Source organism: Mustela erminea, chromosome 5 (assembly GCF_009829155.1).
Source record: "Mustela erminea isolate mMusErm1 chromosome 5, mMusErm1.Pri, whole genome shotgun sequence".
Lineage (NCBI taxonomy): Eukaryota > Metazoa > Chordata > Mammalia > Carnivora > Mustelidae > Mustela > Mustela erminea.
Window position 1 is genome coordinate 138,044,536 of NC_045618.1, and position 27,249 is coordinate 138,071,784.

Consider the following 27,249-nt stretch of genomic DNA (forward strand, 5'->3'; position numbering starts at 1 on the left):
CATGGCTAGATAGGAGCAAGGACGCTTCCTACCTGACGACGCAGGCGTGCAGGATCCAACGCCACCTGACGCTCTAGTCTGACACACACCTGCATGTCGAGGACACAGCCAGGGAGAAAAGCACGCTCAGCACTTAACAGGACAGAAAGGAAACCAGGGAGAAGCAGGGAGAAGGGGGGCTGTTTCCCTGCAGCCCTCTACTGTCTGCACAGGTGCCCCCCTCCAGCCCCGAATAACAGTGAAGGAGGAAAAGCTCCCGCCCCCTGCTCAGGGGCTTGTGGATTTTTATTATGCAGACACGCGCATCAGAGTCTGTTGACGTCCAGCTGTGGGAACAGCAGCAGGCAGTAAACCAGGAGCCAGAGGAAGAGAATAAAATACATCATATCCGGCTGCTGGACAAACTGTGTCAGAGAGTCGCTCTGGGGCCTCTGGCTCTCTAGCAATGTGGCTTCGCCAGAGTTGTTGGCCCTCCTGCAGGACGGAAGACACAGGCAAGGCAGTTACACTCGGGTCCCGGGTGGGAGGACTCCCCCGCGCTGCCTCCCCCGCCTGTAACCTCACTGCCCAACGGGAGAGCCCAGGGCTTCCCAGCCAGCCGGTCAAGAGGCCCCTCGGGGCAGGTGCCGACCCAAGAGGAGGGCCGGGGTCCCGGGAGAGTACTGCGTTTTTGCGCAGGCTCAGTTCATCCGCAGAACCCTAGGAGGGCTGGGCCATCAGCCCCATTCTGCAGATGGGCATACCGAGACTCACGGGGGGCCGTGGCTGGCTTGCTCAAGGCCACATAGTGACTAAACCCCTCCACCCCCCTCATCCAGGACACCTTCCTTTATGCCACGGTGTCCTTAACGCAGAGCTGGACACTGACGGCACTCTGCCATCTGTCACTAACAGAGGGGACGTCATAAGTCATCTAAAGGAATAGAGTGCCCTGATTACAGATCATTTAAAAACAGCCATTGGAGACACAGGCACGCCCCGCCCCCCACCGCCCGGCTTTGGATTTTGGCTTTGGAACAGAACCTTGAAGATAATGACTAGACTTGACTTTGGTCTGACTAGTCTTTCTTCTTTTGTGTTACAGAGGGTGTCCCAGTGTGATGTTTCACTTTGGCTTGGTGGATAAAACCTACGAGGGTGAGGTGGTGACCAACCACAGCTCCCAGTTCCGGCCAAGGAAAAGGCTGGGGGCATCATCTGACTGGAAGGGGGTTGGGGGCTTCTGCTTAGACCTGCATTTATGGAAAACTCAAGTGTGAGCTTCTTAGGGTCATCTGGGGCAGGCAGTGGAGATTATGAGGAGGAAAAACCACCTCTTCCCTGATCCGTGTCCTGATGCAGAGTCGAGGCCAACAAGGGGTTAAACCATGGCCTTTTGGTCTAGGGACTCATTCACATATGCCAACGGACAGAATTTTTCTTTCTTAAAACTTAAAAAAAGATTTAAACTCTATTTATTACAAAGGTAATAAATGCTCCAAAACATTTGGAAAGCATGACTGCATTTCTTCACCTTCTAGTTTAAATTGTCAAAGTCTCTATTTCCTGAAAGAGAAAAGCACTACTTTCCTAAGGAGTCTGTCGTGCCCGGTGGACAACATGAATTAATATTTCCATTTTGCGGCAGAGGAGGGAAACAGGTCTTGCCTCTGGCCAGAGAGACAGGCTTCTAAGGGTCACACTCACGGGTGTTGGGCGATATTCAGAGAGGCTTTTCCACTCCAATAATCTAAGTCCTTCCAAGCCAACCGAAATCCGTGGCAAATATTAAAAAAAAAAAAATCGAGACAATTAAATGATTCGGTAACTTTAACACGGATAGGGGAATCTCCGGATTGCCCGAGTTTGGGAGATTTCTCTGGGCTCCTGTGTTCTACACGGGCTGCGATTCAGCAAGATCTGACTAGGTCATCTAGTTCTCGAACAGCAAGAAATACTTTCATAGACATCCTGGCATGTTTGTACTCCCTCTTCATGTCTGCTCTGATGCCATAAAACTGTAAAATCAGCTCAGTGAGCTTCTGAGTATTGTACCTGCAGTGGCGACACAGAATGAACACGGGGTCAGGGGCGACTGGGTGGAGACCACACCCAGCATCACATCTCTCCTGCCCCACTCTACCCCTCCCCAGCTGCACGGCATAAATGCAGCTATAGGCTCATGACCCTGATCTGGCTTCAAACGGAAGCCTTATCTGAACCCTGCCCCACCCCCCGGTGTCCATCAATTTCCACTCTCCCTCCTGCTTATATCCAGTTTCCAATCATTTGCTCTGCACCAGGTATCTCCTGGCACGAGCTCAGGCGATGACTATGGCCATCGACCATAGAGAGGTGGAGAAGAGCCACCCCACAAGGTAGACTGCATCATGGAAAAAGAAAAAAATATATATATCTATAGACCCCACAAAACTTGCGAGGAAAGCCACCAACCTGGTTAACGTTCGGTTTCTTCTGTCATCCAGATCTGCTGCGTTCCTCAACTGAACATAGCTAACATGATCCTACAGTGAAATTTATAAACAAAACCCCCGCAACCCAATTAGTAAAGATGAAATCTCTGAAACAGAAAATAAAATGATTTTAAATATACAAAGCCGAGCATGCAGCGCTGTTCTCAACATTGCAAACATTCAGTTCCCAAATCAAGTTGCTAACTGACATTCTACAGCATTCTACCCTCTCCCCCAACCCCTGCCTAGTGAATCAGAGAGGCACCACCACCCGCCACTCAAGTTGGGGTGCGGACCACGGTGCTCTGGGTCCCAACACAGCCCGTGCTAAGAGTTGCTGCCTTAAAGTGTTGCACGGATATCTCCGAGGGTGGGCTTTCTGGGCGTGGGCACCAGGGTAGGGTTGGGGGTCGGGTGCACAAAGAGGCCTTCGGGCTTTACCATTATTTTTTATCACTTTATTTAGTCACACCCCCTACTGCCCACACTGGACATCCCACTGGACTATGCTTAACCACAAGGTTTGAACTTGCTTCTCTTCTATCCAAAAGTCTATCTGCTGCACATCAGTGATTTCAAAGCTCTGGGCTGAGGAGGAAGGATGGAAATGAACTGATTAGCAGGGCTCGTGCAGAAGAAGAAATTCACATACTAACCGATTCCAAAGACCTGTTAGTATGTCGTCGAATGTAAATGCTGGAGTCACTGTGACTAGTCCTGAAAAACAAACACATGTTTTGAATTGGTTGCCACCAAGGGCTCTTCGCGGCTCAGCTGTCCGGTCACCCCCATCCCGAGTCCTCCACCTGCGGATTTAAGGCAAGCTGGGATTTCGGACCCAGCAACGGAAATCTTATCCAATATGTTGGGTTGGGGTGTGCTTACAAATAATGGGATGGGTATTAGAGACACACTGTGGCCTCATCTACAGGAAAAAAAAAAAAAAAGCAAAAATAACAGTGACAAAGAATTTTAAATAGAAAGCAGACCACATATTTTTCAAAGTCCCAGGGTTTCAGGGAAGGAAGGGAGGTCCTTCTCCAAACAGCCCAAAATCTGGGAATTGCTGGAGGTCTTCTGCTAATATCAGATCCAGGCTGAGACTGGCCATCCAGACTCCCTTTCTAGTGCTCCTTTCTGGGCAGAGCGCTGCTGTCTGACTGTCCAGCTCTGGGGTGTGCCACCTCTTTTCCTTTCATGCCCGAGGATGCTCATTTCCTGACTGTATCTTTGAGGCTGATGTATGTCTGATCATCTACTAGAGCTGGTTCACACGGGGCTGAGGCAAAAGATACCCAGCCAAGCAGCCTGGGCTCCTGATTAATTGGCCATCTTAGTCACATATTGTAGGTCTCTGATCAGTTTTCCTCATCTGTAAAATGGGTCATCATTCCTTCCCCAACTACTTCGTGGAGCTGCAGTGCTGGTGGTAAGGACAGTATACTCCAGGTCCCAAGGGCCCCGTCTTGCCGCTCGACAGAACTAGGGGTTGGGTGTCAGAGAGAGCCACCTCAGTTTCCTTAAGGCAAACCTCCCACGTGGCATCTGGGGCTCCAAGAAAAAGGCATCTGACCCAAGAGTTTATTCCCTGGCAGCCTTGGTAATCCTGCCTGCTGCCATCCCAAAGCTTCACCAACCTCTTCCCCTGCCTTGGCATGTTTCCAGAGAATAGGTATTGAGTACCTACTATGTGCCAGGCTCTGGGTGTGGCCCCGGGAAACTTCAGTCCTTGTCTTCAATGCAAAGCCTGTGCTAGTTTCCCCAGCAGGTATCACAGCACAGGAACGAGACAAAATGTATCGTGAAAATGGATCACAAAATGACAGCCTCAGGTGTCAGGGACCCAGCACTGTCCACTTCACGGGAGTGCCCAGAGACGAAGGGAAGCCCGACCTGCTCATAGTATTTTCTAGTAAGAAAAGCACATCTGCTTCAGGAAGGGCCCCTGTCCTTCTCCCGCCCTCTCTTTTTCCGCCTGTTTTCCTGCAGGTGGTTTTTGTGTTCTAGGACCGTCAGGCTTCCCTCCTGAACCTCATTCTTTCACCAGACATTATCAAGAGCCTACTGTGTGCCAGGCACTGGGCTTGGTGCGGAGCCCACCCACCACAGCCTGAGAGCGCAATCTGACCCATTCGTCATCCACCCGAAGACGAGTTCTTATTAGAGGCCAGCTGTGAGCCAGGCGTGGCGCTAAGTGCCAGGACGGCTGTGCGCCCTCCCTGCCTCCGGGCAGCTGCTTCCCCGTCTCAGGGAACAGCAGAGGATAAACAGAGCCTTACACAGACGACAGGAGAAAGGACTGTTTTGAGAGATGCTGTGAAGAGAGAGAGTAGGATTGTGAGAACAGATGAAGGGGGATTAAAAAGAGCCCAGAGCAATCCAAGAAGGCTACCTGGAGGAAGTGGGAGTGGAGCCGAAACCCAGGGAAGGAAGTCAGGGAACGTGCAGGGGACAGAAGGGGTCCTCAAAGGCAAAGGAGCTTGGGGGGCATTCAACGATCTCAATGAAGGCCAAAGGGCTTGGCAGGCTGGGGAGAAAGGCAGAGGTGACCCAGAGCAGACAAGGATGAGCCTGGACTGACAGGTCCTCCAGAGGTCCCAGAGGCTCTGGGACAATGGGCCTTTCTGCCTAGACCAATGGGAAGCGCCAGGGGGGACCAAGTCAAGGTACAGTCAGGAAAACAGGCTGTGTCTGGCAGGGAAAGTGCCCGGGGCTCAGTCCCCTGCAGGATAGCTTTAGGCCAGGCACTGACTTTTTTGAGCTCATTTTCTCAGTTGTCAAAGGGGGCGGTGGCCCCCTCTGCATTGCAGGGGGCAGGGGAGATGACGTGGTGCACGGGAGGGGCTCCAGGGCTCCCCACTCATTGCCTCCAAAGAGCGCACCTCTGTCCATCTGCTGAACGGCTGCTAAGAGCTGACCGCAGCTAGAATGCAAGGCAGTACCGACAGCTTTGCCTGGGGTGGGATAGGAGGGGTGATGCCCGCCGCTCCAAGTAGATCCGTCAGATCTTTGCCGGGAAAAGCCAACTGGGCCTCCTTCCCGTACACCCACCAAGATGACATCGCCCTTCCAACACCGACCCGCTGTGTCTCCTCTTCCCTGGGACGGGTTTTGTGGGCATGGCTAGATGCAGCTGGTGTCCAAGATGCTCAATCCGCACAAGGCTCCCCTGCTCCTCCGGACCCCCTCGCATCCAGCTAACATGTCCTGTGTGCCTGCTACCGGCTTAGGCTGTCTCCTCCACTCGGGATGCCTTCTCTCCTCACCCCCAAATCCAGACCCCGTTATCCCTCCGTGCTGAGCTCAAAGAACATTGCACACTTTCCCTCCCGCTTGCCCGAGCCCCCGGGAGCTGGGGCCGTGCCCGTGTCACCACTGCGGCTGACCTCTTCCCGGAGTGACTGGTCAAGGAGCACTACCAGCTGCCCTGCTTAGTTCTCCCGAACTAGATGACTAGTGGCCCCTCCCTGAGCTGGGGGGAACGAGATGGCAGCCCGGGCACGTGCCTACTAAGTCACGGATGTCTGCTGGATGGTCATGACCATGTCGCTATAGGGAGAGGGATTCTGGAGTCACGTGCAAAGTGGGCGGCAGTATTTTGCCCCTCACCTGGGCTCCCGTCTAGCCGCCTTTTATCCTCTGTAGAGCAGGTGCAGGAGTAGAGGGGAGGGGGCTGGAAAGCAGGACCCCTGCCAGCCCTTCCTCCAGGTCCCCCTGCCCTGGCTTCTCCCCACTCTCTCCCTAAATGCTGATCTCAATGATTTCCCTTTTGCAGCCAGTGTGGCTCACCGACCACAGGCCAGGAAGGCTCAAAGAGAGAATGTGGGTCACGGAGTCTGACAAGTCTGCATCCGAGACCCTAGCTCTGCCGTCCCCCAGGCTGGGCGGCACCCCCCTAGAGCCTCTGTGCCCACCGTGGTGACACACAGTCCCTCCTACCCACCTTGGGTGCTGCTGTGAGAATCAATGAGGGATCGGATGGGAAACACTGAACGCATCAGGGCAGGTCAAACAGTGGCTATCGGGAGGCCCCAGAGCCTCTGAGTTGGTGATGTTCCACGCCCCACACCTACTCGGTCTCTGCCATCTTGCTGCCCACTGCCAGCTGCCCCCCAAAGGTCCTCGGAGTGGGGAGAAGGCAGGCCCAGGTCCTTCCAGCTCTCTGGGCAGCGTGGGGCAGCCCGGTGGAGAGGATGAGGGTGAATCTCTTTCTGATTCTGGCAAATGACCCATTGGCCAGATGAATTTTGTATGAACCTGTGTTTCCCTTGTTTCCCGGTCCCACCCCTCTGAGTCCTCGAATCAGAAACCAAGAGCGGACCGAGTTCAGGGAACAACTCTCGAGCTCGGTCCCTAGGGAAGAAGAGAGTAACAAGATACCTGGAGAGGACTTTGTGGTCGCCAGGGTCTTCTTCTAGGTCCTCTGAGGATCGGACGCTGCCGGGTGCTATAAATATGGAACTTTCTACGTGGTCCACATGCTTCCTTTTCTCCTTTTTTTTACTGCTGATCGTTTCTCCCATTACCTTTTCTTCTAAAGAGTTCGCTAAGTTTCCCTGGTTTCCGAATTCCTGGGACTTAAGGACAAGACAACCAAACGTTTCAAGTCAGCGTTTCATGCTGGGAGGCCCAGTGTGTGAGCCACCCCCCGCCCCCGCCAGCAGCGCTCCACTCAACCCCAAGTCCAGGAAGCTAGGGCATCCCCTCCAGTTCTGCCCCTCCTGGGGAGTCCTTCCAGCATGGCCTGTCGTGGAAGACAAGCCCACCCGCACTCGGGCTCCCTGGGCAGAGGGCAAAGGCCAGAGATTGTAAAAACAGCATGGGTTTCAGAGCCACTCAGACCTGCTTTCACATCCCGGCTGAGTGAGTTAGCTTACCCAATCGACTTTCTCTTGCCTCAGTCTCCTTGTCTGATGGGTATAATCAATATCAGTCTTTTCTCACTACACCACAGTGTTTCCCATGAAGGCTGCCCCGTACAGTGGGCCATGTGGGGCCCTTCACGCAACCATCATCTGCTTAAACAGAGGAGCGGATCCGGGAAGCCACGTGGGCTACCAGATGCAAAGGGGGCCCCTGAGCTGGGAGAGTTGCCCACACACACAAACCCATAGCTCGTGAGATGACAGCTGCACTGTGCCTTTGGTGGCTCACAGGGCAACGTATCTAGCATTTCTTTGATGAGGAAGATTCTTTGACGGCTGTCCGCAGTGGGCAAATCTGGAGCCCATCAGCAACGTTCCAGAGGGAAGTTAAGAAGCCGAGAAGCAGCGGTGCCTGGGTGGCTCAGTGGGTTAACCGTCTGCTTTTGGCTCAGGTCATGCTTGCAGGGGTCCTGGGATCGAGCCCTGCCTCGGGCTCCCTGCTCAGCGGGGAGCCTGCTTTTCCCTCTCCCTCTGCCTGCCGCTCCCCCCCGCTTGTGTATGCTCTCTCTCTGGTCAATTAATAAATAAAATCTTAAAAAAAAAAAAAAAAAAGGAAGCCAAAAAGCCTGGGGATTGCTGAAGCCCGCTCTCCCTGGGTGTTACATGTAAACCATGAATCTTGGAATACTGCATCAAAAACTAATGACATATTGTACCATGATGGACATAAGAAAATTAAAAAAAAAAAAAAAAAGAAAAAAAGAGTCCCTTCAGGGGCTGGAAGAACCCGCTCAACAGGTATGGGAAGTGGGGGATTAGCCGAGCTAGTCCAGGAGAACAAAGGTCCTTGCAGGAACTAAAAAAAACGCTCCCAGTAATTTGGAAATGCCAGTTCCTTCTCTGGGATCCGGGGGCCAACACTACCTTTTCTGAAAGGTGAAATGAGAAGAGGACATTTTTTTTTAAGACTGGAAGAAACTTTCCATGTTCTAGTCTTCTTGGAAGACTTTTCTTTACTTTTTTTTTTTTTTTTTTTTTTTTAAAAGAGGCCCAGGTATCCGAGAAATGTTCCTGTGTCATCTTGTCTGACAGGAGGCGAGACTCCCAGGCCTCACCTGTCCTCCTGGGCCCCCAGCCAGCCCCCCCTCCCTGGGACTACCGCGACCCCATGTGTGCCACCAAAGGCACACCAAGGACCAGGTGTGCTTGGGGGGAGCATGTGCTCCCTCTCATGGGAGGGGCGAGTGCCATGGGAGGCAGGTCAGAGCCCAGACACGGAAATGGTGGCCCATTGGATCCAGGAAAAGAAGCTCTCCCCAAGGGTCATGCTGAGCTCAGTGTACGGTAGAGTCAAATCTACGTTTCCCAATTCCATTCCCAGCCCAGGACTCGTCCAGCTACACCCCAGATCACCTGTCCACGTGCTGGGCACATGCACCCGCACCACCTGCTCCTGGCAAAGAACTTCTGTCTTTGTAAAGCAGAAGGACAGGTCTGCACGGCCGCAGCGACATTCAGTCCGCCCCGGGGGAGGAAGGGAGCTGCTAAGAAGCCATTTTAAATAGTAGAGACGGGCAGAGATGAAAATTAGTCTTTCTTCCTGTCACCCACTCAGTCCCCTTTCTTCTGTCCTAAAAGATCTTCTGTCCCTTAACAGTCCCGAGAATTGCTGTAGTTGTTGTCATGGTCCCCAGCCTGGGGACCCCAAGATCTGGTCTTCAGCAAGTCAGCAGACGGCAGGTGGGGGGGGGGGCTGGGCCCGGGTTCCTCACCCTGCGGCAGAAGGGGCAGGTGGCAGGTGGGTCCGGGCACCTGCGGGACTCCCCCACTCCCTTCTCTCTCCAAACACAGACACAGCATCGGTCCTGCCGTGCTGGCTTCTAGGTCGTCCCTGTCGGAGAATTCTGCTCCACCCAGTGCATTCTCTGGGATTGGCGAACCCAGAAGACCAAGCCACCCCTTCTGGCCCATCTAAATCCTACGGGTCTTTTGTGGGGCTACTGGGAGTGTCCCTTTCTCTGGAAGGCCTCGTGCAAGGATTTCTCATTCCCCTGAGTGCCTTTCAGCCCCTCCCTCAGCCTTGACTCTCCCTTGCTGCAAGCCAGAGTGTCATCTTTATCTTGGCCTTTGACTTGACCCTATGTGTGTCGCCTTACACCCCCCCAAGCCATCATGCAATCCAGCCACCTTTGTTTCCTGCACGTCAAGCCCTCCCAGGATGCTCTCCAGGGTCTGAAGATTCAAATGCTCACTCTTCTGCTGGGACAGAAAATCACAACCTACCACACCAGGCTAGCAGAAGACTCGAGAGCTGTCATGCGTTGCTGGCTATAGAGGAGAAAGCAACTGTTCTGCCTGGGGAGAACCTAGGAAGGCTCCTAGGAGGAGGTGTCACTGACACTGGGCTTTGAAGGGGCCATCAGTGTTTGTCAAGCGAAGCTGAGGGAGGCAGAGCAGAGTGTGGAGTGCCTGGGAGCCTGGGGGAAGGCTGGCTTGGCTGGAGGGGAGGGAAGGGGGAGGACGAGAGGAACAGCAGCTCAGGGCCCCCTGTACCCTTTCATAACCCATGCCGGTAGCCCCTCAAGCTGCTGGGCCAGGCAAATGGGGATACCAAGTGGTGGCTGAGTGTATGCCCCGCTGCTAGAACTCTGAAGTGCGTGTCCCCCACTTGTAAGCAGATAATGTACCAACAGGCAATTTTCAAAACTCAAGGCCAGAGTCAAGTGTGAGCGCACTGGGATTCCTCAGACTGCTGCAGGAGGCGGGGCTCAGGTTCACTGAGCGTGCACTAGATGCAGCTATGAGTAGCACTGACAGTGATCACGGCTACCACTACCCTTGGCCCTCAAACATGACCTCATTCCATCCCCTCGGCCCCCCTGGGTGGAGGGCCAGGGCTATGGGGAGGCCAGGGAGGCACCCGACGTACAAATCTCAGGAGTGCTGAAGGGTGCCAGCCCCGTCCTTGCCCGAGCCTGAGCGAGCGCCTCCTTAAATTCTGGCCTGGGCTGCCCGCAACGAATCTTCTCCTTCTCTATTTTGTGGCGGGAGAAGGGCAGAGTCCTCATGTAGGGCCCAGGGTTCCCGAACCCACGATCAAGTACCTGCTGGTTCTCCACATGGGAACTGTCTTCGGCCTCCCCTTGCTGGTGGTCATCTGGTGGGGACAGGTCGGCAGGTTCTGAGGTCAGTCTGGTGTTTTCCACACCCCCAGTGGGACATGGCACTGCGGGGAAACTGGCCTCGGGGACATCCTCGCCCAGCCCTGAGAAGCTGCAGCTGCTTTGAGACACCTCGGCCTCCTCGGCCTCCTCGACCTCCTCGGCCTCCTCGGCCTCCTCGGCCTCGTCCCTGGCCCCCACATCACACAGATAACCGTCCGGCTCCTCAAGATCCAGGTCTTCGTTTTTCAAGTCCTCCGCGCCCTCTGCATAAGCCTCCAGAACCGCAGCCAGGGGCACCTCATAGTGCGGGTAGTAGAATAGCTCGTGGGGGATGACGGAGACCTTGGACAGCGGCGGGGAGGGCTTGAAGTCCAGGCCCACCTCGCTGCGACTGTGCAGGGTCTCTAGGCTGACGCTGCTGCTCGGAGGCTCGGAGGGCGCCTCCCCTTCCGGCCCCTGCAGCCCCACAACCTCCCCTTCGTCCTCGTCCAGATGGCGGCGTGCGGACTTCCTCTTGGGCTTCTCGTACACCTCTGGCTTCTTATCAGCAGGCGCCTCTCCTAGGGCCAGAGAATGGTCTTGGTCTTCTTGCCTGGGGTCCTTGTGAGGTTCAAGCTTACTGGGCCTCTCCGGGGACTCATCCGAACCTTTCCTCTGGTGCGCAGACTTACTTCTCCTCTTCCCCAGTTTCTCAGACTGATTCTCCAAAACCTCATCCTCTGCTGGTTTTTTCTCCTGAGGCCAAGGAACCTCCTTGAAAGCCTGGCTGGTTGAGGCAAAATCTATGAGGTCGTTGTTAAATGTAGAGGCTTTTAAAGGAACATCTTCATAATCGTCTTCGTTACTCATAGCTTCTACGGTCAGCAGCTTGACCTTGATCTCCAAGGAATCAGCCATAACAGTGTTGTCCCCAAAGGGTGAAAGCGGACAACTCTCCTCCCTGGGGCTGGCCGCACCCTCTGGCGCCCCGTTCCAGGAGGGAGAACTCTGGGCAGTCTGCGAATGATTGATCTTACCATCCACCAAAGAGATGTCACCTGGGGACTCATCAGAGGCTGCTTCCGAACCTTTTGGAACCTCCTGTTTTGGCTTTTCCTCAGCAGTCTCAACTGCCAGGATGTACCCATCCTGCTTTGGCAATGAGTCCTTTGTCCCTCTTGGGCTCCCTTCAAAGCGAAGGTCTTGACTGTAGAAAGGGTCCTTACTGCAGGAAGCATCCTTGTAGGTGTCAGCCTCGAAGTGCACAGTTTTCTTGATGGGTAAAGAGTTGGACCTCCGGCTGTCCTTTCTGGATGATAAAATGGAAGAATCTGGAGGTGGGTCATTGGTGCTGCTGGCCTTACCTGGGACCCCTTGGGGGGCCTGGTCGATGATCTGGGGCGTGAACTCGGGGGAGCTGTCTGACAGTGCATGGCTGGACACACCACTGAGGAAGCATTCTTTCTCGCTCTCGGGCTTGTCACAGACAAAGACTTTGGAGGGTGGTGGTTGGCTGGCCTCATGGTTAACAGTGTAGGCTCGCTCCCCGTTTTCAGTCAGAAGGAGCACTGTGCTTTCCTGTTCAGAGGGAGTTTCTTTGATGCGGACAAAGGTGGATTCGATAGGGGCTTCTTTATCTGAATCCATGAAATCTTCCTGCGAAGAAACAGGGCAACATAAAAATCAGGAGCGCTAAAGTACAATGTATATTCCATTTCACAAAACAAAGACCAGCATGGAGAAAGCCACTTCAGAACTAATGCAAAGTGTTCTCACGGAGAGATCCCAATAGTTGCTCTTGCTGAAATGTGAAAACACCAGATAAGCTCAAAATAATGTATTTTTTAAAATTTTTAAAAAGATTTTATTTATTTATTTGACAGAGAGAGATCACAAGTAGGCAGAGAGGCAGGCAGGGAGAGAGGAGGAAGCAGCTCAGCTCCTTGTGAGCAGAGCCCGATGCAGAGCTCGATCCCAGGACCCTGGGATCATGACCTGAGCTGAAGACAGAGGCTTTAACCCACTGAGCCACCCAGGCGCCCCAAAATAATGTATTTTTAAAAGCCATGGGTGCAAAGAGATCTCAAAGAACTGAACTCTAGAAAAGGACCAGCCCTTCCTAAGTGAGCCTCAGCTACTTTACATGGGTGGGCCATTACCTAGTCTGAACATGGCTAAGAGAGTGAGCCTACTCAGGCTAAGGAAAGATTAGCTGAATCTTTCTTGATTGCATGGGCCAGTGTGAGAGATTAAATGTGGAGGGGCCCCAAATGCAAAACCAATTGTCTTCATAGACTATTTCTTCCACACGGAGACTTTTGCTAAGAAGCAGCTGAGAGCAGGGGTGGACAGCAGAGAGCCATCTTGGTGGTACTGGCTCCTGGCATACTGGTGGAGAGAGTCAACTGACCTCATCCTAAAATCATTGGAAACCAGGTGGCTGACATTAAGTGAAACTGCAATGGAGCCGTTAGTGACTCTTGAAAAGGTCAAAACAATCGGCTACTCAACTAGGTCCTTGTTTGGGAAAAGGCTACATGTCTCTGGGGTAAAAATGTTGGCTATCTCAGTCTCTACTGTTCTTTCTTATACCAGGTCTAGTATAAAATATAACATTTTAAGACGCAGAGAAGCAGGAAAATGAGATCCACAGTCAAGAGAAATGACAATCATTAGAAGTAGACTCCAATATGACCCAGGGTTAGAACTAGCAAATTAAAAGGCTCCAAAAGTAAGCAGGATGACAAGAAATACAGAGATAGTTCTCCAGGCTTAAGGGAAAGGACCATAGACAGAAGCCTGGAACTGAAGGAGCGACTACAAAGCACCCAATGGTGAATATATGGTCAACATAAAAGACTATTTAAAAACTTTTCTTGGGGTGCCTGGGTGGCTTAGTGGGTTAAAGCCTCTGCCTTCGGCTTAGGTCATGATCCCAGGTTCCTGGGATGGAGCCCTGCAGCAGGCCTCTGCTCAGCAGGGAGCCTGGTTCCTCCTCTCTCTCTGCCTGCTTCTCTGCCTACTTGTGATCTTTGTCTGTCAAATAAATAAATAAAACCTTTAAAAAAAAGCCAAAACTTTTCTTAAAAAGTCTCCTATTTAAAGCAGCAACAATAACAAAGCACTGGGAGTTAAAGCACATATAGAAGTAAAGTAAATGACAGTAATAGCCCAAAGGAACAGAGAAGTGAATGGAATTACATTGTTACATACTTAAAAATGTATACAATATGCATTTTACTCAAAGCAATATAACAATTCAAGGCAGACTAAAGTAGGTTCAAGATGTGTATTATAATCCCTAGAGAAGCTACTGCAAAGATAAAACAAGGAGACGTGGTCAAAAAGCCAACAGAGGAGATTAAAATGGAAACAAAAAAAAAATCAAATAATAATAATAAAAAAGTTAGGAAGGAAGGACCAAAGAGCACAGAACAGACAGGACCAATGAAAAACAATAATGGTAGATTAAGTCTATGTCAATAGTTGAGAAACACACTAATAAAATGACTCACTAACTCTTGTGATAACAGATAAAAAAGACGACCTAACTGTTTTTACAAGGACCTGCTTTAACTATAAGCACACATACACTGGAAAGAAAAGATGGGAAAAATAAAAAAGGTAGATCATGTAAACACTAATCATAAGAAAGCCGGTATGGTTATATTCCTATCAGACAAAGTATTGCTTTGAGACAAAGACCAAAACAGCACAAAAAGCCAATGATCAAGGCATTGGAAACAAACAACAATCCTAAATGTGTGTGCGTTTATAGCACAGCTTCAACATCAGAAAGCGAAAACTAACAGAACTAAGAGAAACCTATCCACAACCATTAAAAGTTGGAGATTTTTAACATTTTCCCCTCACACTAGTTGACGGGGGAAAAAAATCAGTAAGTGTACACAATACTAGAAGAACAGAGTAAGCAACTCTATCCAATCAGTATTCAAAAAATGTCCAATTTTTCACTGCCTAAGACACCTTTTTTCCAAGTGCATGTGATCCATTTACTCAAAGAAACCATATGTTGGGCCACAAAGCTAGACACGGTGTCTGGCACATGGCTGAGCTGGGCTTACCCAAGGTTTAGGAAGATGAATTACATTCAGCTGAATGGTTAAGGGACGATTGAGGGACCGATAGATCGGCTGGGACTTCCCACCTGTATTCCCTTGAGGATGTATATGGTCAGTTCTGCAGTAATGTGCTGTGTTCTGTGAACAAGGACCACTCTCTCCAGGTATCTTATCTCATTCAATCTCTTTCCTCCTAGCCCCAGTCTCCGACCCCAGCGCTGGGGAGGTCCAAGTGTCAGATTTGTTGAATCTTGGCTATGACCTCGACTCACACGGTTACCGTAAGATTCAGTTGATTTCAGACTCTGCCTACAGCTTAAGAGCTCAGGGTTCATAAAGGCTCTGGTGCCTAGCATCTCAGAATTTAGTCACGGGCAGAGAAAATGGAATTACAAAACAGTCACAATCACCACCCTTTGCTGAGCATCAACTGTCTGGCAGGCAGAAGACTGGGTACTTTATACCATCAATTTATTCTTCATGCAACTCTGCCATGTGGGTACTATTTTCATTTCACTGATGACATGTATCAGAGACGTTAAGTAAGCAGCTCAAGGTTGCAGAGCTTTAAGTGGCAGAACTGCCATTCCAGCCCAAGGAATTCCTTTTAGGCATCTTGGGGAGTGATCTGTGGTGCAGGGACAGGGGGAAACACGACACACAGAAAGGGAATGGAATGAGAGCCGGGCCACAGCACAGGAGGACCCCACCTGGCTCTTTGGAGGTGCACAAAATGGGGCCTCAGTTTCAGCCACATGTTGTCAGGGAATCTAAGAGCCTGAACTGAGGATTCACAGAGACCTGGGGTCTCTCAGTAGCTGTGATCCTGGGGTGGTCTTTGAGCTTCTCTGACCATCTGTATCCTCATCTGAAACACACAGAGCCATGTCGGGCGGGAGGGGCAGCCAGCCTGGAGACGCGCAGGGCACCGATCTGACCAGCCTCCAGCTCCAAGTGTGGCTCTGCTCCCCGTCAGCATCGGCTTCTCATGCTTACTCTGCTTCTGTCTAGTACTTAGCCACCACCTGAACCACTAGAATGTGTTTGCTCACTTGTTAACTGGTTTATCTAGTAGAACAAAGCTGTACCAGGTCAGGGACCTCATCCATCCAGCTTACTGCTGAGTCCCCTTGAGCGTGTCTGGTAAATTACCAGTGAATTCAACAGCGATTTACTGTTACATTGTTGCCATCACTATTATCATCTCAAGGTTGGGCGTGGGGTGGGTGCAAGTTCAGTAGAGCTGTGATAACTTCTGAAAGGTCTGATTTTGTTCCAAGTATAATCTGGGATTCTGAAAATAAGAGGGCGTGCTTCTGAACGGTCGGTCATTGTCTTTTTTTGCACACTCTGATAAAATCTGATAAACTGCTAAAATGTTCCATCGGACGCCTAGAGGATCAGGTCACCAATCCATGTGACAAGAGAGCACCTTTGACAATCTCAGTGAAGTCTGGTATGGGAAGACGTCTGTAAGAGGTGTGGCTAGCCAATTTGCCATCCTGCTTTTAAACATAAACCTTACCTATGATTCTGAAATTAAAATGTGCCAAGGCATCGCTCAAGGGACTTGAGATCCAATTTTGACTATCCCTGCTTGTTGCACAGAGCAACGCGGCCTGAACCCCAGCTTTGTGTGACGCCAGCAGATGCGAATGTACGCTTTCTATATTAAAGGTAAGGAAAACAAACATACGGCCTCCAGCTCCGGGAAATGTTCCAGAAACTGTGCCACGTAAGTCACGATAGACTGCTCGTCTGGCGTGTCAACCATGATGTCTGTCAAGAGAGACACAGGAGTTAGAAGGACGGCAATCGTGTGATGTTTAAACACGATCAAGGAATGCTTCATGGTGAAGAGCCCCCAAGAACTTTGAGGTTTTTTCTTCTCTTTGTTTTGTATTTGAGGAAATTGAGACCCAGAGGGGATGAATCACTTGACTATAGTCTCACATCTGGCTGATGGACAGCGGAGCTGGGATGCCGAAGAATCCAGAATTCCTCGTTCTCAAGGCTGTCCCGTTATTTCCTGCTGAATTCCCACCTCCTCCTGCTCCCCCCACCCCGGGAGCAGACAGCTCACTGCCGGCCCCATCCGGGAGTCCGCTGAGTCAGGACCCTTCCTCTCTGCTGGAGGGAGTCCCAAATCAGCCCCAGCCATGCGGAAAGCAACCTGACAAACAGCCAAACACCTTAGAAAGGTGCTCACTTTCCAAGTCCGGCATTCCCCAGGCGGCGTCTGGTCCCGGAGGACATCCTGTGGGACGCCCGCCCGCTGAGGTCCGTTCAGTAAGATGGTCACTGCAGGTTATGTATAAAAGTGACTATTTCCCAAACAACCTCAGTGTCCCCCGGGGGTAGGAGACCTACGGAGACTTTTGGTATGCCCATGAGCTAGGCCACTGTGTAAAACGGGTAACAGAGACACGACAGCAACAGGCACAGCGCAGCTGTCATAATGACAACGCTAAGTAAAAAAAGCAAAAGACAGGCAGTGGGGATGGAGAGCACGGTTATCACGAGGAGCACTGAGCAATATACAGAACTGCTGAATCACCAGACTGTACACCTGAAACGAATACAACACCGTATGGCAACTATGCTGCATTAAAATAAAAAACTTAATTACAAAAAGTAAAATATAAAACCACAGCTGACCCTGGAACGACTCGGGTTTGAGCTGGGCGGGGCCGCTCACACGCAGATTTTTTTTTCCCCCCAAAAAACACAGTACAGTCCTATAAATGTATTTTCTCTTCCTTATGTTTTCCTTAGTAACATTTTCTTTTCTCTGGCTTACTTTACCGTAAGAACACGGCGCAAAATTTATATAACGTGCAGTATGTGTTAATTAACTGGTCATGTTCTCAGCAAGGCTTCTAGTCAGTAGTAGGCTACTGGCAGTCACGTTTCTGGGGGGTCAGAAGTGACCCGTGGATTTCCAAGTATGATGGGCCAGTCAGCACCCCTACACCCACCCCCCCACGTTGTTCAAGGGTCACCTGTATACAAGCACCAAATGATCTCAATTATATAAAAAAAAAGTAATGAGATGTGCGGAAAAATACTGAGGGGCGGGGATATAGGAAATATAAACATGTCTTCATTAGATTTTTCTGTATTTTCCAAATTTGTCTACATCTTATATCACAAAAATTGTTAACAAGCAAAAAAAGAGAGAGAGAATGAGCGCTACCTTCTGGCTCCAGGAGCCTGGGGATGTGGAGGGCCTCGTGTGCGATGCTGAAAGCCTTCTCCAGGTTCTCCCGCATGGAGTCTTCCAGGGCCTGCTTCATGTCCACCAGGCTGGGGTCGATGGCCTTGATCACTGCCAGGAAGGCCATCCCGCTTCTCCAGCTGCCGGCAAAGTCCTGCACCGCCACGCCATACCTGCAGCAAAGCGGCCACGCCGGCCACGCTGTGGGTCAGCACAGGCACGCCCCTCCCCAGCGAGGAGCCCACACGTGGCAGCCTCACAGGCCTCGGAGCCCCCCAAGATGCCGATTCGCGAGGCCCTGGGACCCGGGAGAGCGGTGCCGAACCACCCAGATCTCTATTTCCAGGGAAACAGAATAATGTTAGAATAATCTAGAATAATAGAAGAGAAAGGTATAATTTGCACTGAGAGGCCAAATATAGGAGCTTGTGCTCTCAGATTCCCAGACACGTAAAGGAGCGACTCTGCACACTGTGCATGCTGCAGTGAGGGTCGCAATAGCCAGTCAGGGCATGCAGTTAACACCCAAGGTCACAGCCTGGCTGCCCCCTGTGCATTGCCATGGGTGCAGCCCTGCTGCGGCGAATCCTGGATCCTCTAATCCTCCAGCTCCTCAGTTGTAAAATGGGGATCAAGGGGCGCCTGGGTGGCTCAGTGGGTTAAAGCCTCTGCCTTCGGCTCAGGTCATGATCCCAGGGTCCTGGGATCGAGCCCCACATCGGGTTCTCTGCTCAGCGGAGAGCCTGCTTCCTCCTCTCTCTCTGCCTGCCTCTCTGCCTACTTGTGATCTCTGTCTGTCAAATAAATAAATTAAAAAAAAATAAAAAATAAAAAAAAATAAAATGGGGATCATCTCATGTTGACCCCTTGGCGGCTGTTGGGGGAAGCGTTAGGTTTTGCCCACGTGGCACACACAAGACACCAAGTAAGTGGCAGCCAATGTCATTATTTCTATCAAAAACATCAACCATCTACACGTGAGGGATATAGAGAGAGAGTCCTGCCAGGCACTAATTTCCTTTAGGATCCATCCCAAGACACCACCCATCTCCCAACTGTGGTCACTGACCTCTCTGAAAAGAGAGTTTCATTTAGAAATCACTTGAGATTGCTAAGAAGCTGGAAAAGTGGGTACAGAGAGCTCCCATACTGCCTGTCTGGCTTCCCTTGCATGCCTTCTGTCCCGAGTCAACCGCCAGAAGCGAGACCCTGACATTGGTGGGAAACTACTGAGCCATTGACCTCACCTGGATTTCTCCAGAGGCTCCCCCGTGGGGGTGGTATAAGGTATAGATGGCGGCCACTGCCATGATACAGACACAGACCCGGTCCACCATCCCGTGGACATGAAAGCTTGACTGTCACCCCACCTCCTGGCACTGAGCTCTCTCCTTCGGCTGATTTATTTTAAACCACCTCTGAGGGTTGTTAGTGTTCACCGACTCTATCATGCCCGACCCCTCAGCCCAAACCCGAAGATCCAACTCTCTTCTCTTCTTTTTTCTTTTCTCTTTTATTTCCATTGAGCGGGGAGAAGGGGCCCGACGAGTGCTTGTTAAGTGCTATAGGACCGTGCAAGGCGCTTTCATGAGCTTGCGTCACTTAATCCTCACGGTCCCGGAAGGTGGGTAAGTTACCGTCTTGCAGGTGTCGCTGTGATGTACCAGGAGGGCACCAGGTCTCTGTGTGTCCCCGCAGGGGCGTGGCTCTTATCACAGGTGACCTAACTTTCCAGCTATCCCCATCCAGGGTTCACTGCCCAGGGGCCCCAAGAGCCGTCAGCTGGCTGCCAGTAAAAGCCTGATGCAAAATTGCAGAGAGCCCCAACCTGCTGGCACGGGGTCACCCAGCCGCCCTAGGACCTTTGCTCTGGGTCACCTGTCTCGGTTTTGGCAAGGTTACACCTAACAGAGCACGATACAGCCTTTACTGTTCCTAGTGTTTAAGTTGGTACAGACTCTGAAAGAGCCCCTGAAGCTTAGCAGTGGATACGCACCCATCATGAGGATCCAAGAGCCTTTCTCACTTTGGCATTAAACGGGGCAAAGCCCCTTTGATTTGTATTCCAATCTTCCTGTCATTTTTTTCTGCAAACCAAGCGCTCTGCAAATGCAGCTCTGCGTGTGCAGAAACTGCAGATGCACAGCGCTCCCTGCTCTTAGAGCCTCTAGGAGGCAACAGGTGTGTACATTAACACATGCTGAAGCCCCCTTCCTCTGCTCCACTCCCCAAAGAAGCCCCCCCCCCACTGCCCTTGGCCTGATGACAGCATGTGCTGGGCGGGGGACAGGGCGTGAGGCTTACTTCCTCGTCTTCCTCTGCACCCATGCCAGCAGGGTCCTGATGGCCTTCCTCTGATCCTTCACTGCTATCGCTAGGCTCCTCTCTGCGGTGGGCGTGGGTGGGAAGGAAGAGTCGGAGTCTGTGCCCCCCGAGCCAGGTGACAGGCTGGAAGATGGACAGTTTCTGCTGAGATTGCCCGTGAGCTCCTTAATCTGGAAGGAAAATGGTATGTCAGGCTCCGGAGACAGTCCCAGGGCAAACCCTTCTCTGCCCGCCCCCCGGCCAGGAGGAGCCTGGCTGGAGGGCCCAGCTCACGCACAACCAGTTCTCCACATAGGGAAAAGCCGCTTCCTAAAGTACCCGTTACGGCCAGACTGTTCTGTGGGGCTGGTGGTGCCTGTAGACATTTCCCAGGAAAGCGCGTTTCTTCCTGGAGCCTCTCTCTTCTGGGGCTTTGGCCAGGCACGCCTGCGAGGTCTTCCTGACCTGCTTCTGCCTATACCTTTCCTCTCATGGCTTACTGGCCCCAGGACGCAGGAGGCTGTTTCAAGCCCCATGCCTGTGTTCCTCCTGGTCCTGCTGCCTGGATTTTCCTTTCCTCCATCACCAGATTCCTGGCTCCTATCATGCAGCTCTTGCAAGAAATACAGAACCCCAGGCCCTGCCCCAGAACTACAGAATCAGAATCTGCATTTCAACACCTCCCCCAGGTAATCTGTACAATCTGTACACACAGCAAAGTCTGAGAACCGGTCTAACGCACTCCTACTCATCCTTTAAAACCCAGCTCTGGTGTCACTTCCTCTAGGAAGTTTACCTCACTCCCTTCCCTACTCTGCTTGCTCGTGCTCTGCATTCTAACACTCTGCTCATACTTTGGTCAGAACCTGCACCACACAGTTCTGTACTATGGGACTGCCTTGTCTGTGGTCCCAGAGTGTCAAGAGGGCAGGACTCTGTGTGTGAAGAGCCTGGCACGTAGGAAGAACTCACTAGACATTTACTGAATGAATGAATGAATGAATGAATGATCGGGGGTAGATTTAAGGCCTTGACCTTGGACTCATTTTCAGGATGTTTCCAGCATTGATCGGAGAGTTTAATAAGAGACATTAGTAATTGGAGCCTGTATATAACACTGCTTTTTTAAGTTCAAGGCTCACATGGAACTGGGTCTGTTGTCCGTAAACCTTGTTTGTGCGCATTCCTCTTAGCAATGCAAGCACCGAGAAAAAAGCCCCCACACATCACCACTGGGCAGGTCACTGTTACTCTTGGCAGGACAATTCAATGAGCCAGGACTTTCTATTTCAGAAGAGGGGATTTTAGAAGACAAAATGTCAGCTTACTCCCTCCTGCTCGGGGACAAGAACTTGAGCTTGTTTTAAATGCCACCCTCAGACTCCAGCCACCAATTCTGTCCTTCCCTATAAAATCCGTGTTTCCAGAAACAGGCTGACGTCACCAAGGATGGAGAGCAGGGTCTCACCTGTCACACCTGCCTCTTCCCACAGCCGTCTTCCCCACCGACTCCTTAATTCTCTCTTCTGCGCGTCGGTCATTTTAGTAAAGTAACTCCAAGCTCAGTTTTTGGTTGGAGTGACATTTACTTCATTCATTCATTCATTCATTCATTCATTCATTCATTCATTCATTCAGTAAATGTCTATTTCTCCGCTTTACAACAAAATGATTTTCTGAAATACATCTGTAACTCCCTAAGTCCCAAGGGGACGGCTCTACCCTTCTGGAGGATGGAGCTCACATCCCTATTAAAATCACAGGGACCCAGATGGTCAGCAATCAGATGGCCCCTGGTTCTTTCTCAAGACGCAGAGAAGTCACAATCCGTCAGGAACACGATCTCACAGTCTCCTCGACGTGCCCCCCCCCTCCCTCCACCCCATTTTGCTGGCTCTAACCAGGCTCAAGGAGATGATACTGTGTGTCACAGAAGTCACTTTACCTGGAAAAAGAGGATTATGTTCCATATCAGCCCAAGAACCAGAGAGGGGTTGCCGTCTGCTATTTCTGCTGCATCGATGCTAACCAGTTTAACCTGCAGAGAAGCAATTGAGGAGCTTAACGTGGGGCCTTCCAGAAGGCTGCAGCCTGTTCCTTTGTGATGCCCTCGCGGGCTCTCACTCTTTCTCGTCTTATCACTCAGGCCTGCCCAAGGCCAACTCAGGGACCCTCGCGTGCAGAACACACGTAAATGAGTTTATTAAACGTGTCCACAATACTTACCAGTAGCCGCTATCATAAGCTCCTCATAAGGAGGAACTCAGTTCGACCTCACAAGCGCCCCACAACGTAGGTGCTTCTGTTATCCCTACGTGTCGGGTGAGGAAATCTCACCGAAGCCAAATGTGATGCGCCTGAGACCCAGAGCCAGGAAAGGTCTTGGTCATTGTTCTCAAGGGGAGATGGTGGTGCCCGCTGGTCTGTTTCCATGCCGCACCAACAGCACAAAACCTCCAGATTTAACACATGTTTGGACAAACACAGAGCACCAACAACAGCAATCAAGGACCACCAATGGCTAAGATAATTATCCACTGCTAAGTATAGAGAGCGGCTTGGTGGGGGCGGGAAGTGCCTGGGTGGCTCAGTCGGTTGAGCGTACAACTCTTCATTTCGGCTCAGGCCATGATCTCGGGGTTGTGAGATCAAGCCCCATGTCGGGCTCCTCACTGGGTGCAGAGTCTGCTCAAGATTCTCCCCCTCTGCTCCCCCATCCCCTTCCTGCCTTTCTCTCTTCCCTCTCTCTGAAAAGAAAGACAGAGAGAGAGAGAGAGGGAGGGAGAAAGAAAGAAAGAGATAAAGAGAGAGTGTTGGTATAAGACTTATACTCTGAGTGTCTACACCGTTACTAAGTACTTTGGTTAAAATGCTCCCATTACAGAAACTCTTAGGGGACTAACCTATTTATTTAACTATGTTCTGACCACGGGATGATGCTCTTGGTGAATCCCTACAGCACTCGTTTTCAAAGTGTGTTCCTTTGGCCCGGGGCAACAGCACTGCCCGCGATTTGGTTAGAATACACATTCTCTCCTTCATCCTCCGTTATCAGGAATCAGGAAGTCCGAGAGCGGGGCCCAGCCACCTGCCCTTGGAACCTGCACTCCAGGTGATTCTGATGTGCGCTCAGGGTTGAGGACGTCGCTTTATCCTGCAAACAGAATCTGAGCGCACAGATCTGGGCACAGATCCGCACCCTTCTTCTGGAAAGGGCGGGAGATAATCACAAGGGTTTGTGGGCCACACCGACCTCGGGCACATTGGCTTCTTTCCTTCCCAACTCCTCTACAGAAGTAAAAACCATTCTTTGGGGGCAGAGAGGAGAATTAAAGTCAGTCAAGTTCTCCTCCCAAATCCACCCTGCAAAATTCTGCCAGGAGACCCTGGAAAGCAAGACTGAGGAGCGCGTCTCGCTCAAATACTCCTCTCTCGCTCCTCCCCGGGCCTTTTCACAACTGTCCATGTGGGTCTCAGGTTCTCTCAATGTGTCAGGGGGATCTGATGACCCCCGTCGGTAGGGCTGGGCTTTCCTGATCGGGGGAGAGACTCCCGAGGTCCCGGTCTGCCTAGCAGAGAGCACCCGACTCCGGCAGCTCGAACTCATCACCGGCAGCTGGGAGCCCGGAAGGAATCCGTCAATGTTGTGAATTAAAGGGCTGATGGAATTTGGGTCCGGCGTTCTCTTCGTGCTCCTCATGGGCAGCCCGATCCCAGGGAGGAGTCACCTGCCACACGGGGTCTTGCTGTCTCCGGACACCCTTCGCTGACGGCCCCCCTCCCATCGGCGACGCCCTGCACTGGGATCATAGCAGCCCATGGGCCTGTCTCGGGCCTCACTCCCACCTGGAGGAAGCCCAGCGTGGCCCTCTGAGCTGGGCTTTTATGGGAAACCTTCCCAAGCCAAAAAATGCCAGAGTGGCCTTGTCGGGAGACGCTGAGTCGGCTGCTGGACCAGCCGCGGAGGATGACAGAGGCCGGGCCTTCCCGCCTTAGCTGGGGGCTACCCCAGTCCTACCTGCACGGCCCACCACCCCGGCTGCCCCCTGCCAACCACAAAGGGATCATGGCTCCTTTGGATGCCCCTGGTGCAACACGCAGCGTGCTGGCCATGTGAGGCCTCTCCCGCCGGACTCCAGGCTCCCCAAAGGCGCAGGCGTGCTTCTCACGCAGCTGTGTGTCCCCAACCCCGGGCACAACCCAGGCCCACAGAAGACACTTGTTCAATGTGCTCCGAAGGCTTGTTGGAAGCAGACCCGCCACCTCCGCTGCCCACACTGCAGGTCCAACAACTCGCGGCGGCGGACAGGGCAGGGAAGGGCTGGGGGTCGACCAGCAGGAAGGAAGAGCAACGAACCTCCCAGGCACTTGTTCCAAGGCTCTACGTTACCACAAAAAGGGCCGCTTTGGGAATGGGGGACACACTGCCCAGAGGAGCCATGCCCGGTGCTCCCTTCCAGAAGCAGAGATGCGGGGGGCAGGGAAGAAGTCAGAGCAGGTGCCCACGGAGCCCTGGCCCAGGGCCAGCACTTGGCTGACCTCCACCGGGCCGGGCACACCCAATCCTCAACAAGCTCCTGTGTTTTTATCACTTTCATTTTACGGATGGGGGTACTGAGGCTCGGAGCGTCGGCCTGATTTTCCCGGGCTGGAAGCCCGCCAGGTGTGCCCCAGAACCCAAGCTCCGAGCACCACAGGAGCCGATGCCAGGGTGAAGCCAACGCTGCGGACCAGCCAGACATTTTCATGAAATGTGACCTGCTTTAAAAAAAAAAAAAAAGTCTTGGGGCGCCTGGGTGGCTCAGTCAGTTGAGCCTCTGACTCTTGACTTCGGCTCAGGTCATGATCTCAGGGTGTGAGACTGACCCCCACCCCCGTCGGGCTCCGTGCTCACCGGGGAGTCTGCTTGCGTTTCTCTCTCCCCCTCCGCATTCCCCCCACGCATGTGCACTTACTCGCTCGCTCTAAATAAGTCAGTCTTAAAAAAAAAAATAGAACAGCTTTATTAAGCTGTAACTCACATTCTGTTGCATTCACCCGTGTAAGCTGTATCTGTCAATGGTTTTTGGTATATTGATGAAGGTATGCGCCTGTCATCACAATTTTTAGAACATTTTCAGCACCTCAACAAGAGACTCCATACCCTTGAACTATCACGCCTCTACAACCCTAAGCAGCCATGAATCTATTTTCTGTGTTTTTTTTTTTTTTTGAAGATTTTATTTATTTGACACGGAGAGAGAGAGAGCACAAACAGGAACAGCAGCAGACAGAGGGGAGAGGGAGACGCAGGCTCTCCGCTGAGCAGGGAGCCTGATGTGGGGCTCGATCCCAGGACCCTGGGATCAAGACCTGAATTGAAGGCAGATGCCTACCTGACTGAGCCACCCAAGTGCCCCTATTTTCTGTCTTGAAAGACAGTGTTGGACTTTTCATACGAATGGAGTCAAAGAATAACGTCCTTTGTGTCTGACTCCTGTCCTACGGCACAATGTTTTCAAGATTCCACCATGTTGTACTTGACTCTTTTTTCATGGGTGAGTAATATTCCACCGGGGGACAGACCCACTTTGTTCACCCACTCATCTGCTGATGGACACTTGGGCTGCCTCCACCTTTCTTTTCTTTTCTTTTTTAAAGCTTTATTTATTTATTTGAGAGAGAGAGAAGGGGAGGGGAGGGGGGCAGAGGGAGAGAAAGAGTTCCAAGCAGACTCCCTGCCGAGCGTGGAGCCTGACTCGGGGCTTGATCCCAAGACCCTGAGATCCTGACTTGAGCTGAAATAGTCGTCTCTTCAAATGACTGGGCCGCCCAGGCACCCCGAGTTCCCTCCCCCTTTTTGGCTGTGTGAAAGCCGCTGTAGCAAACTGTTACCAGGCTTCCTGGCTGCCATCACCTGAGCTCCCTCCTGTATCTGGAGCCTTCCCCACAGTATGGGAGGTGGAGCCCACCTCCTTCAAAAGGGAAAGGGCTTTCCCTCCCCCACGGCAGCGTGGAACTGGACGGGACCCAGGCATGGTGGCCCAGGCTTTCGAATCTGAATGTGTGACAGTGAGAATGCATTCTCAGGGGCCGTACAGTGGACTGTGCTCACGGGTCCTTACACTGTGGGGAGGCAGGCTCTGCAGTGGTCCTGGCGCCTCACATCCCTGGACTCCCCACACCTCAGTCCAGTAAGGCACTCTCGGTGCACTCGGCAGCCCTTCCACAAATTCCTTTTCTGCTTACAGCAGCCCAGGTCAGCTTCCACTGCTTACTATTAAGAACCCCATGTGCGTCACACTTGAAGTTTTCTTGCACGCTCCAATATGTGGGGCAAGCTGTGGACTTTCTACCTGGGCTACCTGGTGAAGCTTTAATGGAAGAGCAGCTCTGGAAAGTTCATCCCTCTAGGACCGCCCCTCCCCACTTTTGAAGGACATGAAGCAGAGCCCAAAATACAGAAAAAGCGAACTTCAGTCTAGAAAGTTCCTTGCTAAGAGGAAGTGCCCCACTGTGGCACGCGCGCTGCATCACGCTTCAGAGGGAGACAGAAGGAAATGTGAAATACTGAAGTCGGAGGGCCAGCCTGCTGGTCTACCCTTCCCGCGGCTGGGTGCCCGGCCGAGATGGCATCGGATGGACAGGCCGTGGCGGGCGGGGAGTCAGGGACCATCTGTCCAGTTGAAGGCTGGCCGGAGGGAGTCCTGTTATGTTTAAACTTAAATTTTGCCGTGTTAGCAGGGCCCCCGCTTCACGCCTCTCCTGTGACCGGCCCTCGTCTTTCTCGTTGCAAGAAAAGCTTGTGTTGACAGGATGTGTCTCAAATACTTACGTTGCTATCTTCCAAAAACTTAAGTGCTTTCGCTATGTTGTTCAACCGGAAAATGCGATGGGATGAGGATTTGTATTCCTGCAGCTGCAAGACAGAACAGAGCAAACAAGTAGTGACTCCAGCAGAGGCGCTCCCTGGCAGCGGTGCTGTGGGGCGGGCCTTTGTCGCTGCCTCTTATTGACCCCAAGAGAAAGTTAGGGGCTCGCAGCTGAAACCCACCCCTTATGTACGGTCCTTGGGACTTAAACTCACTGGAGTTGGTGAATGGGGAGGACCTAGGCAGGTTAAACAGGGGACAGATTTGTCGAATTGTTGTCTCTGACCCGGCTCCTGGCTTTGATATCGACCCCCTCCAGAGACCTCCAGGGACG

The 27,249-nt window shown here is 52.0% G+C and overlaps 1 protein-coding gene across 7 annotated transcripts in view; it reads right to left on the minus strand.

The window, feature by feature from the left end:
• Nucleotides 1-249: 249 nt before the first annotated feature.
• Nucleotides 250-27,249, minus strand: part of CLMN (calmin) — a 106,282-nt gene continuing 79,282 nt past the window's right edge. Inside the window, exons 4-15 of one of the 7 annotated variants that reach the window (XM_032345173.1) lie at nucleotides 26,879-26,962; nucleotides 22,010-22,102; nucleotides 20,065-20,255; nucleotides 17,740-17,933; nucleotides 16,240-16,322; nucleotides 10,423-12,117; nucleotides 9,506-9,574; nucleotides 6,834-7,030; nucleotides 3,110-3,170; nucleotides 2,434-2,504; nucleotides 1,942-2,034; nucleotides 250-474 (exon numbers count right to left, since the gene is read on the minus strand). In XM_032345173.1, coding sequence (XP_032201064.1) covers nucleotides 306-474; nucleotides 1,942-2,034; nucleotides 2,434-2,504; nucleotides 3,110-3,170; nucleotides 6,834-7,030; nucleotides 9,506-9,574; nucleotides 10,423-12,117; nucleotides 16,240-16,322; nucleotides 17,740-17,933; nucleotides 20,065-20,255; nucleotides 22,010-22,102; nucleotides 26,879-26,962 — 3,000 coding nt within the window. In that variant the 3' untranslated portion in view covers nucleotides 250-305. Of the gene's footprint in view, nucleotides 475-828; nucleotides 914-1,941; nucleotides 2,035-2,433; nucleotides 2,561-3,109; nucleotides 3,171-6,833; nucleotides 7,031-9,505; nucleotides 9,575-10,422; nucleotides 12,118-16,239; nucleotides 16,323-17,739; nucleotides 17,934-20,064; nucleotides 20,256-22,009; nucleotides 22,103-26,878; nucleotides 26,963-27,249 lie in introns of those variants that run through there. The other 6 variants (XM_032345177.1, XM_032345174.1, XM_032345175.1 and 3 more) reach the window with 6 other exon arrangements.